Here is a 13,448-nt window from a genome sequence, read left to right on the forward strand (position 1 = left end):
ACATTGTTTTGAATGTTTGACCAGAAAAATACTTTATAAAAAGTGAATGTAAATATACATGAAGTAGAATATCCTACATGACTGCCCTTATAGCTCAATGATACTATACATATATTTTGACAACATTGCCTGACAAAAAGTTATATATTAAAATAACAGATATAAGCTCTTCGATTATCACAGGGGAGTTAAGAACTGAACTCAGTGTCTCTCAATCTCTGTAGGTCGAGTAAGTCATCATTGTAATCCTTCTTGGGGGAAATAACTTGTGTGTGTGGCACAGTTGACAGTCATTAAGAGACAATTGAAGGGATTAATCCCGAAGACTTCAGCTCAGCAGGAGTGAGGACCTGTGCTATTTTCATTCATTGTCTCCCGATTGGCTGGCAAGATTGGTTTCCCTCATGGTGCAGATCAAGGGTCATGGAGGCCATGTCAGGAAGATCAGTCTCCTGGTGGAGACCATTCAAGAATATTCCATTCCCTTAGCTCATTTGGCCTGGTGGGGTAACGTAGATGAAATTTAATCTTCATGTTTTGCTGTCCTGTTCTTTCATATGCTATGAGTAAGAGGTGCACTGCTTGTTTGCTGTACACTGATTTACATAATGTTGAGACCCGTGAAGATCCGGGGTAGAATAGTTCTTCAGCCGCCCATGCTTGCTGTACAAGGTCACAATGCTTGTTGTAAGAGGCGACTAACGGGATCGGGTCGTCAGGCTCGCTGACTTCGTTGATACATGTCATCGTATCCCAATTGCATGGATCAATGCTTATGATGTTAATCACTGGATTGTCTGGTCCAGACTCGATTATTTACAGACTGCAGTCATATATCTGGAATATTGCTGAGTGCGGCATTAAAAAACAAACAAACAAACGTAATATTGAAACAATACCAAATGGTAGGAAACACTGAGAATGAACTGAACTTTTAGCCCTTTAGGGAACTGAACCAAGCTGGTTAAAATGCCATGCTGTCCTGCTGTCCATGCTGTGTAAATGGCAGTGAGTGAGTAGAGTTTCACACAGTGCACCCGGGTGTGATGAATCCCTCCCTCCTTGTTTCCGGTTACCTGACCAACCCATTATTCCATATATCCTTGATCCAGGAAGAGGTGACTGAGAGGATCGGGTGGTCAGGCCCACTTACTTGGTTGACTGCATTGTCTGGTCCAGACTCAAGTATTTAAAGTCCTCCCCATCATGTATTGAAATATTGCTGAGTGAGGTGTTCAACAACAAACAAACAAACACATTGTTCACTAATAGCATTTCATCAGGTACCATTAATTGTGCATGTTTCCGCATTTTGTAGCTATTTTTGGCACAAAAATTCAAGAAACATTGCAACCACTTTCAGTTATTAACAAGTTATCTGTGCTAAACATAAAATATACAAATAACAAACCTCCACCATCTGATCCATGTCTGTTGGGTTCTTAAAGCTAAAATGGATAGAATTATCATTAAACCGGACCGGTACCAGAAATGAGAGGGCCACTTAACTTGATAATGCCCTCATATTGCTTAACAATGGGCCATTATCACGTCGTCTGATGTCATCTTTTTTGTTTTATGACATTTCCATATTTGTAAAAGTGGGTCAGTGACATTCGTGTTGATTGCAGGAAATGTTTCACATCCAACCCTCACACCCAGCCCTCACAACCAGCCCTCACATCCAGCCCTCACACCCAGCCCTCACATCCAACCCTCACACCCAGCCCTCACACCCAGCCCTCACATCCAGCCCTCACAACCAGCCATCACATCCAGCCCTCACACCCAGCCCTCACACCCAGCCCTCACACCCAGCCCTCACATCCAGCCCTCACACCCAGCCATCACACCCAGCCCTCACACCCAGCCATCACATCCAGCCATCACACCCAGCCCTCACATCCAGCCCTCACATCCAGCCCTCACACCCAGCCATCACACCCAGCCCTCACACCCAACCCTCACACCCAGCCCTCACATCCAGCCCTCACACCCAGCCCTCACATCCAGCCCTCACACCCAGCCATCACATCCAGCCCTCACACCCAGCCATCACACCCAGCCCTCACACCCAGCCCTCACACCCAGCCCTCACATCCAGCCCTCACAACCAGCCCTCACACCCAGCCCTCACATCCAGCCATCACACCCAGCCCTCACATCCAGCCCTCACACCCAACCCTCACACCCAGCCCTCACACCCAGCCCTCACATCCAGCCCTCACAACCAGCCCTCACACCCAGCCCTCACACCCAGCCCTCACAACCAGCCCTCACACCCAGCCCTCACATCCAGCCCTCACAACCAGCCCTCACACCCAGCCCTCACATCCAGCCCTCACACCCAGCCCTCACACCCAGCCCTCACACCCAGCCCTCACATCCAGCCCTCACACCCAGCCATCACATCCAGCCATCACACCCAGCCCTCACACCCAGCCCTCACATCCAGCCCTCACACCCAGCCCTCACATCCAGCCATCACACCCAGCCCTCACATCCAGCCCTCACACCCAACCCTCACACCCAGCCCTCACATCCAGCCCTCACATCCAGCCATCACACCCAGCCCTCACATCCAGCCCTCACACCCAACCCTCACACCCAGCCCTCACACCCAGCCCTCACACCCAGCCCTCACATCCAGCCCTAACACAGCCCTCATACCCAGCCCTCACACCCAGCCCTCACACCCAGCCCTCACATCCAGCCCTCACACCCAGCCCTCACACCCAGCCCTCACACCCAGCCCTCACACCCAGCCCCCACACCCAGCCCTCACACCCAGCCCTCACACCCAGCCCTCACACCCAGCCCTCACACCCAACCCTCACACCCAACCCTCACACCCACCCCTCATTCTCATCCCTTACCTTAACCCCCCACCCCACCCCACCACCCCCAGCCCTTGCTTACATCTACCCCTCACCACCTCAGAGGTTTACAAAATTCTCTTAGCTGTGTTATGTCAAATGTATCCAAGTAGCTGACCAAAATTCTTAGTAGCCTGTCCTGTAAAATAGGTTTTGTCTAATTTAATGCAGATAACTTAATTTGGTTGATCATGAAAATGATCATTCACTGTCTATGTCCAATGAATTGTCAATTCCAATGAGTTATGATTTCTTTTTCTCAGTGACATCAGATTATTGAGTTTTAAAGGAACAGATAAATTTAATTTATTACTGTGAATTCAACATGTCTGATTGAATCAGATTGGTATGAATGAATTTGTGTGATGGGATTCAAATGCTAAATGTAATTTCTTGTGTGAAATTAAGACTTCAGTTTGTTGTCCTTGATATTTAATCCCTGATATTTGATCCCTGAGTCATCCATTGTAGAAATAAAATTGTCTTTAACCTCTTTTAGTTAAAGCTTCTTAAATTTATTCACTGATGACTTAATTAACAGTATTTACCAGTTGTGGGGAGGGTGACATTTTCACCAAATGGTGGTGGGGGGGGTGGGGGGGACATGTTCAAAAGGAATGTAAGGGGAACATGTTCATCAGGTAGGGGGGAGGGGAGGGCGATATACTCACCAAGTAGTGGGGATGGTGACATACTCACCAAGAAGTGGGGAGGGTGACAAACTCACCAAGTAGTGGGGAGGGTGACATACTCACCAAGTAGGGGGGAGAGGAGGGCGACATACTCGTCAAGTAGGAGGGAGGGAAGGGCGACATACTCACCAAGTAGGGGGGAGAGGAGGGCGACATACTCGTCAAGTAGGAGGGAGGGAAGGGCGACATACTCACCACCAAGTAGAGGGGAGGGTGACATACTCGCCAAGTAGTGGGGAGGGTGACATACTCGCCAAGTAGGGGGGAGGGTGACATACTAACCAAGTAGGGGGGGAGGGGTGGGCAACATTCTCACCAAGTAGAGGAGGGGTGACAAACTCACCAAGTAGTGGGGAGGGTGACATACTCACCAAGTAGGGGGGAGGGTGACATACTCACCAAGTAGTGGGGAGGGTGACATACTCACCAAGTAGTGGGGAGGGTGACATACTCACCAGGTAGGGGGAGGGAAGGGTGACATACTCATCAAGTAGTGGGGAGGAGAGGGCGACATACTCACCAAGTAGTGGGGAGGGTGACACTCACCAAGTAGTGGGGAGGGTGACACTCACCAAGTAGTGGGGAGGGTGACATACTCACCAAGTAGTGGGGATGGTGAAATACTCACAAAGTAGTGGGGAGGTGACATTCTCACCAAGTAGAGGGAGGGTGACATACTCACCAAGTAGGGGGGAGGGTGACATACTCACCAAGTAGTGGGGATGGTGACATACTCACCAAGTAGGGGGGAGGGAATGGCGACATACTCACCAAGTAGTGGGGAGGGTGACACTCACCAAGTAGTGGGGAGGGTGACATACTAACCAAGTAGGGGGGAGGGAAGGGCAACATTCTCACCAAGTAGAGAGGGGGTGACATACTCACCAAGTAGTGGGGAGGGTGACATACTCACCAAGTAGTGGGGAGGGTGACATACTCACCAAGTAGGGGGGAGGGTGACATACTAACCAAGCAGGGGGGAGGGGTGGGCAACATTCTCACCAAGTAGAGGGGGGGTGACATACTCACCAAGTAGTGGGGAGGGTGACACTCACCAAGTAGTGGGGAGGGTGACACTCACCAAGTAGTGGGGAGGGAAGGGCAACATTCTCACCAAGTAGAGAGGGGGTGACATACTCACCAAGTAGTGGGGAGGGTGACACTCACCAAGTAGTGGGGAGGGTGACACTCGCCAAGTAGGGGGGAGGGTGACATACTCATCAAGTATGGGGGGGAGGGGAGGGTGACATTGTAACAATGATTTCCTACTTTGAAGTTCTCTGGTTTTGCTGAAGAACATTGCTACAATGTTATTTTGACAGTATTTGCTGGCTCTCGGTCAATTACATTTCCCCACTCATACTCCGTTATGCAAAGAAAAATAGTTCTTTGAATATATGCAACATTACCTGAAAATATGTAAACATCAACATAAACTTCTTACTTATCCTGCATTATTCCGTATTGCATTTACTGCTGTCTTTTGACAGAGAGACGAACTGTGTGACATCAAGCTACTGAAGAAAGTTGTCCCAACCAGTACAGGAAGCAGCGCCCTCTCACAGTCGGCATTTGACCCGTAAGTCATGACGTCACATCAAAACACATAACTGCTTTAAACATAACATCTGAAACTTCGTGGGGAGGCAGCGTAGCGAAGGGAGGGCACTTAGACTTCGTAATGCAGGATAAGTATAGAAATGTAAAACATTTTTAGATTTTACTTTTATTTTCTAACTTATCCTGCATTACTCTCCATTTTGCATCTTTATCAGACGGCATGGCCGGTGAGCATACCTTCAGATGTGATCCATAATAAACCCTCAAGGTCAGATAAATCCGCACCGCATACAAGTGATGACCGGAACATCTACGACCATTCCTGTCTTCAGGAAACAAGAGTCGATGCAAAAAGGAAACGCCTGAATAGGTAACCGAAATAGAACGAAAGCGTAACGCAGTAGAGCCATCTAATCTGAGGTGATAAACACCAGAGAGTACGACGGGCCCCGCTCGGGGTATCGAAGAATCAGCTGCGTCGACGGCAATATCTACGACCATTCCCAAGTTCAAATCACTGAAATATGTCATCAGAAACCATATTGATATTCTGCATCTAGCCATCAAACTCTTGGCAGCCATCTTGGAATTTTGGGCCACCAGGGGGCGCTGGTGACGGAGTTTCTATCTAAAAATGTTAACTATACTTCAGTGAGTTAGTGTGCCAAGTTATATGCATATAAGTCCTAGCACACTGTTTTTGAGTTAAAAGATTCAACAGTGAACACACATTTAGGAAACCTGGAGGCCATCTTGAAATTGGCGGCCATCTTGAACTTTTGCAGATTTGTCAATGGTCGAAAACGTTCAGTTGTTGTGAATATCTTTTTAGAAACATGATATGTCTATTTCACAACACAACACATGCTTTTTTCATCAAAACATTGAACCTCATCTGAAATATGGAAGATAAATTGATAATTGGTGGCCATATTGGATTATACAAATAGAGATATTTCCCCAAATAGGATTGCTTGGGACTTTTAGTATGTTGTTTTCGGGACCTTGTAGAAATGCATTGTGGTAAAATAAATTCTGTTGCAATTTGTTCCAAGTGGAGTGAAAAAATGGCCTAGATTGCTAGGACTAAGGTGCATTTCGACTCAAACGGGAGCATGAGGATGAAAGTTTATGGCAGAGTTATGGAAAACACCCTGAGGCATGAACCTTCCCATGGCACTAGCAAATTGGGAATATGACTGATTTGTGAAGGTGTTGCTTGTGTTTGGATAATTGCAAACCAATTCGGATGATGTGGAATGGACTGGTGGGGATTGAATGGATTGCTCCGAAACTTGTGTTTTTTGTGTTAATTTTTAACGTCAGTGTGTGTGATATTTGGAGTTTGGGATTTGTTGTGTTTGCTGTAATACTTTGCTTAGCTGGTGTTTCTTGTCCGTTGAGATGCGTATGACCTGATGCTAGCTTGAGTTCTGTGCCCCATCCTTCAAGTGCCGCCACTTCTCTGCCTAGAAGATCGGCCAACTCAGAAACCAGAATAGTAATCCAGTCTACGGAGATTTTCTCGTCTCCGATGATCAATCGGTGAAACAGGGAGACATGTTTGTTTTTTAAGAACTTAAGTTTCTTTCCTTATCTTTTTATGTCATATTTTTTTAGAGCTAGTAGGTTAAGTTTATTTGGCTTACCATGGAACATTTTCTGAGCTATTTTAGTGTTTTTTTCGATACAATAGTGAATCGGGTTTTAGTTTGGGATTGATCAGGAGCAGTCACTTTGATCTGTGTCGGTGGCCACATCTGAGCAGGGTACAACATAGGGCTTCCAACATTGTTGTCATTCGCAATTGACTTCACACTGCTAGATTCCTGTCATTTCTGACAACAAGGCGTCAAAGTCAATATCGCTCAATACATCAGTTTCTGTTACTTCAGTAATTTTGCTGATTTCATTTTCTTCTCCTGCGTTACTAGTATTCATAGATAGCCATTCCATATCCAAATCACTGTGAGGACAATCCATGTTGTTTTATGTAGCAGACGACATCGAACACCAGAACCAAAGCATTTATTTGTTTTAAAGTCAGATAAAATGTTACAAGACCAGGCAAAAATACTAAATTAATTATATTGCTGATAAATGCAGGGATTAAAAAATAGAAAAACGAGTTGATCGTAAACACCTATCGAGAGTTTGGGGAAACCCCGGAAAGTAGTTCCATCAAAAGTTCACACGATCAATGACACAACAAAATGTTCTTTCTTCAGAACTTTCTTGTCTGTTCACAGGTGTGTGAACTCCAATATCAGATCACAAGACTACCCATTCAGCCAATCAGCATGAAAGAAACAGTGTAAACTTTAAAGTATGAAATTATTTCCAAATATCCATCTTTTTAAAGTATATTATGTTCACAAGTGTGAAAGCTTAAGTAAATGTTTATTATTTCAGTTTAGTATTTTGATAAACTTTTGTAATACTAAAACATTTATCAAGTCATCCTTTTTATTACAAGCTTTCACTTTAACCTAAACACTGAGCATTGACTTATTTTATTAATTAATAAAAACATACTCACCGGCTCAACTTATTTAGATTCTTTCACATGCTTAATTTTAAGAACAGTGTGAGAATTTATGTGACCTTGAGTTTTTCAATTTCTCGACAGATGTGTGATCCGATGGTGGTCCTTCGGTATCTGCACTGGCTCACTCAATGAAGTCTGGTGCATGTTCAGTGGCTTGTAGGCCTGCTGACAGCCCCCAAGACAAAGGAGTTCCGTAGCAGTTCATTTATTATCTACATACAGAGAATCATTAGCGCATAATTACAGCCAGACAGACCATTACTTGCAGAATAGGTTTATACGCTGAAGTTGAAAGCATGAATATGGAAAAGTCAATTAGTGAGGTGATAAACTGTACAGCGAGACGAGCATCGGGTGAATGTTAAGCATTTGCTGCATTAGACATGTAATTGATGGATGCTTGTTTCCAAGAGGTTCATACATTACATATTAAACCAGTTTAATCCAATTGCAACAAGAAAGTTTTCAACCTGGACTCCCCACTCTGTTGGCAGCCATCCAGGTACTTAAATTCACTCTTGTTTTGTTGATTATACATTTTATGCTGTTATAATTTATCAAATTCACCATGCAACAGTTTGTGTAACCAAAGTGTATTCAGCTGATTATCAAGACTCAAAGTGAAAGTTTTTCTAAAATGACATCAGGTGATATGGACAATATTCACTTAAGAATTACTGCATCAGCAGAAATATCACCATTATAAAAGCTCATACTGTTATTTGAAAGGTCGACATTTCTGACATCAATGCAACATATATCCTGATACTGTATTATTCAGACTATCGCCAAGGGGAGTGGGTTTAACCAAACTGGTGAACATATAAGACCAAGCTTCGTCCTACATTAAGTTGACATGCCTTGATATAACTGGAATACTGTTAAACAGTCACTCTCACTCTATCGACCACTGAAGTGTTCACTCCATCTACCACTGAAGAGTTCACTTCATCACCCACTGAAGTGTTCACTCCGTCTACCACTGAAGTGTTCACTCCATCACCCACTGAAGTTTTAACTGAATCACCCACTGAAGTGTTCACTTCATCACCCACTGAAGTGTTCACTCCATCACCCACTGAAGTGTTCACTCCATCACCCACTGAAGTGTTCACTCCATCACCCACTGAAGTGTTCACTTCATCACCCACTGAAGTGTTCACTTCATCACCCACTGAAGTGTTCACTCCATCACCCACTGAAGTGTTCACTTCATCACCCACTGAAGTGTTCACTCCGTCTACCACTGAAGTGTTCACTTCATCACCCACTGAAGTGTTCACTCCATCACCCACTGAAGTGTTCACTTCATCACCCACTGAAGTGTTCACTCCATCACCCACTGAAGTGTTCACTTCATCACCCACTGAAGTGTTCACTTCATCACCCACTGAAGTGTTCACTCCGTCTACCACTGAAGTTTTAACTGAATCACCCACTGAAGTGTTCACTTCATCACCCACTGAAGTGTTCACTCCATCACTCACTGAAGTGTTCACTTCATCACCCACTGAAGTGTTCACTCCATCACCCACTGAAGTGTTCACTTCATCACCCACTGAAGTGTTCACTCCATCACCCACTGAAGTGTTCACTCCATCACCCACTGAAGTGTTCACTTCATCACCCACTGAAGTGTTCACTCCATCACCCACTGAAGTGTTCACTTCATCACCCACTGAAGTGTTCACTTCATCACCCACTGAAGTGTTCACTCCGTCTACCACTGAAGTGTTCACTCCATCACCCACTGAAGTGTTCACACCACCACTCACTGGAGTACTCACTGCTGAAGTGTTCACTCTATCGACCACTGGTTTGTCCAGGCTCATTTACCTGCCTACTGTGATGCAATTGTGAAGTCATTCCCTCTTTCTGCAACCAATCACATATGTTAGCCACCAATTTTGGGTCCAGGAACGTGACATATTTTAACAATTTTGGTAGCTGGTTACTAATAGTCTGTGCCAAAGACATTTGGGGCTACCAGGCCGTAAATATTAGTATTATAGCAAATGGTAAAAACTTTAAAATAGTGCTAAACCTCTCTGAAAAAAGGCCTAGGGGCCTGACACAAGCTTCATTCTACTATTTTCAACCAAGATATACCTATAGCTCTTGCTTGCAAAATATTTAAAACATTAATCGAGCCAGTAATCTTATATAATAGTGAAATATGGGGTATGGCATCAATCCTCCTGAACAATTGCAGCTCAGATTTCTAAAATCCATGTTAGGTGTCAGCAAAGCAACACACAACTCGAGGCACAGGAAACAAACTAAGGACATACAGGATAGTTAAAAATGAAACAAAAAAATCTCATTAAAATCTCAGTCACTGTAAAATAAGAAAATATCAAGTGCGCCTTTCTTAACTAAGATTAAGTAACCATAAATTAAATATTGAACTTGGAAGACATACAAAGCCACCAACCCCACTACATCAGAGACTATGCTCTACATGTTCAACCACTGATGATGAAAAACACTACCTACTTCACCGTACAAAACACACTCAAGAAAGAAAAATACTCTTTGGAAAATTATCCACACAAAATGTAAATGTCCAGTCATGAAAACAAATTATTTCACTACATCCTGTCAAATAATGAAGCCATCAAATAAATACCCTTTGATCTTGATCAAATGTTGGCATTTTATGTATAATAATATCATCAAATATGTCATAACGATTGTTTTTTGTGTCTACAGGAATGTAAATTATGTATATCTATATATGTACATATAAATCATAATGTTTTGTCATTTTCAAAATTTGCATCTGTCCCATAATGGAATGTTTCTGCAATAAATCTTATCTCATCTTATCTCATCTTATCTTACAGAGAAGTATGTTTGTTAAGAAGAGATGTTTCTAATGTGTACTGCTTAATAACAAAACTAACAATCACTCAAATCTTACCACAAAGTGTCTTTATTCTTATGATAAGCTGCACATGATTTCCAACCTTTACACCCTAATCCTGTACAAGACAAATGGTGTATGTCGAGTCATGGATCTATGACGTCGCATGTGATGCTCATGAGCGTCGTTCACGCAACATAACAGTTTGTTCGTTTGTACATTGAACCAGTCTAATATCTCTTGAATATAAGTAATTCTTCATTTATTAACAAACAGCCTCCATGGTCTAGTGGTAGAGCGTCTGCCCGGAGAGCGGAAGGTCCGGGGTTCAATCCCCGACCGTGTCATACCAAAAGACGTTAAAAGATGGTACTTGTTGTTACCCTGTATGGCGCTCGGCATTAAGGGGCTAAAACAAGGACTGGTCGGCTCGGAGTCAGTATACTGTGTCTGAGTGGGATATTCATGTTAAACTGCGACATGGTATCTCAGTGAGCTAGCACTATAAATTGCCATTGGTCCGGACTAGTACAAGCAGACACACACACACACACGTGCATGCACGTCGCTATATAAGTGCAATAATCTTGGACGCAACGTTAAACCCCATTTCACCTCCCCTCATTTATTAACGAACATGTATAGTATTCATGTTTCTTTTGGCAGTGAGTATATTTTTTTTGTCCATGATTGTTCATCTTCCTGTCAGAATAGTTTCAGCCCTAATGCATATTACACATCACAAGTGTAGTTAGGCCAGAGTTTTATATTGCTTGGTAGGTGGGACAAAAACATAATATACCAGGTATTTAATACTTAGAGATATTTGTTTTTGTTCTCCCCAAATAAACCGTATGTTTCTAATTGTGCAGTGTTAATTAAGTAGTAGTTAAACTTGTTTAACCCATCGTAACATATTGTCTTGTAGATTAAGTATTGTTTTGCGCAATTAATTGTTATGTGATGAACACATATGTTAACATGTGAAGGAATAAAAATAATTCTGCTTTTCAGTTTTAGCATGTTTAGTTTTTTCCCACTCTTCATGTAAAGGGTCAGTGGAATCTGTGACCCAACTGAAAGAAAAGTCTTCCCTTGTACTCTTAACACATCTGTGTGACCAATGGTGAAATTCTTTTTAAAAATGAAAGCAGACAGTGCCATTCAGAATGTTCCATGTTCACAAACTAAAATGGAAACTTCTGTCAAGCTGAATATGCAGGTGTTTATTGACATGCCATACTCTGTTTAATACAACAGTCAGCTACCATAGGTTATGACAGCTCTCAACCAAATAACTCCGACAGATACAGAGTTTCAGGGAATTTACTAGACATATGAAAGGAAGCAATGTGGTTTAAATATGTTTCTCACTTTTCTTTCATCACTTTTTTCTGCAACTCTTGAAAGAAAATAACTTAACACCGTTTTACACTTAGTCATAAATATATACTACTCAAAAGAAGTAAAAGAACACCCTATTTTTTTTATACTACTATAGTTTATCTGCCACAACAGATTACCTATAGTGATATGGAAAGAATTGGGTGTTCTTTAACTTATGTATTGAGCCAGAAATTATAAATCGATTATATTTCAAAATGATTCTTCTGAAGGCCGATGTCATTAGGAAATGTGATACGTTGAAGTTGTTAAATCTGAAGCTGTGTTACTGGAAGGAGAAGAATTGCAGAGCAACAAGGACATGTCTGTGGTGACTTCCAGTACAAGAGGTCACTACCACAGAGTTGTGTGTAGATAAGGGCAGTTATGTAACAGTCCAGGTCCCACAGGTCATAAGGAAGACTCACATTCACAAGTTGCTAGAACTGAATTGGTGTGCTGACAATTAGTACAAGGGCTGAATATATTTATTCGTTGAACCCTTTCCCAGGGTCAGTGTTGACCTCTGGTCTTTGACTTTAGTCAATGGGTTCCTTATGTATGTTACTAACTTATCATTGGCTTTGAGTCCTTTACAGTGATTGAGTTTGAAGCTATAACCAAAGACAATTTAATATGCGGAGAAATTGGTCTCAAGATAAACTGAAAATGATATTGAGATCCCCGTTTAATATAGATGGGCTAAAGGTTCGTTATCAAAATAGAACGCCTGTTCAAATGTGGCAGCATTAATTAGGTACCACTGTTGACATAAAAGGATTGACAAATATTTTTTGAGTTGATGATAGAAGACATTTTGTATTGTAAATACAATTTACAACTTGAGATGGGTGGTGTAATTCTATTTAGTTTCTGTTTTTAAGGGCATAACGAAAGACTAGTGGAAGATGAATAATAGTGATTTGAGACAGGGTTCAGTTTAAAAATGTAATACTGAAGTTTCAGCCTTGTTTGACTGGAATAGGGTATTGCCTACTGATAACAATGTCTTTTTGTAATTGAAATAAATCGGGCATGAAGTGATAGCATATCTGCAAAAAAGATGTTGCTGAAACAAGACCAAAAAATCTGAATTAAAACCTTTCATTTCTTATGTTGTATTCATTTTGTATTTATAATTTGCTCCTTTGCTTAATTTTTTGCATAAACTATCCCAGAATAGTCTTAAATAACACTTTACTTTGTTATGAGTATACACAGTTCTGAATTGATATCTTTTTCATGTTGAAATGAATCAAATAAGTTTTTACTGCAATATTTCTTTGCATTGGATATATCCATCTCTTTTTAGATATATCTGACGTGAAATGACTCCATAAGAGATGTTAAAACTACCCTCTAAATTACACCTCCTGGATGCCTGTGTGTAACTATATAGGCCTATTATAGGTATGAGAGCCATCCCGGCCTGCTTCATTGCAGTGACTGACTGATCCAAAGAGTGTGTCGAGTCTCTTCAGCCTCTCCCATAGTCTCGAGCCCCCTTAATGCTGTGAGATTCA

General features: G+C 42.3%; 1 protein-coding gene across 1 annotated transcript; it reads left to right on the plus strand.

Annotated features, from left to right (window-relative positions):
* The first annotated feature begins 404 nt into the window (after positions 1-404).
* On the plus strand, positions 405-7,432 carry LOC125381074 (soluble scavenger receptor cysteine-rich domain-containing protein SSC5D-like). Its single transcript, XM_048397266.1, has 4 exons — positions 405-512; positions 1,632-2,942; positions 5,059-5,147; positions 7,378-7,432. Exons 1-4 carry the CDS (start codon positions 405-407, stop codon positions 7,430-7,432), a joined length of 1,563 nt encoding a protein of 520 aa, XP_048253223.1.
* The last annotated feature ends 6,016 nt before the right edge of the window (positions 7,433-13,448 follow it).

The sequence above is a fragment of the Haliotis rufescens genome, unplaced genomic scaffold, assembly GCF_023055435.1.
Source record: "Haliotis rufescens isolate VD_foot unplaced genomic scaffold, xgHalRufe1.0.p SCAF_17, whole genome shotgun sequence".
NCBI lineage: Eukaryota > Metazoa > Mollusca > Gastropoda > Lepetellida > Haliotidae > Haliotis > Haliotis rufescens.

Coding starts and splice junctions, on each gene's coding strand:
- LOC125381074 (XM_048397266.1), top strand. CDS start 405: ATGGTGCAGATCAAGGGTCATGGAGGCCATGTCAGGAAGATCAGTCTC. Junction 513..1,631: donor ATTTGGCCTGGTGGGGTAAC/GTAGATGAAATT, acceptor TGTTGATTGCAG/GAAATGTTTCACATCCAACC. Junction 5,148..7,377: donor TCACAGTCGGCATTTGACCC/GTAAGTCATGAC, acceptor GTCTGTTCACAG/GTGTGTGAACTCCAATATCA.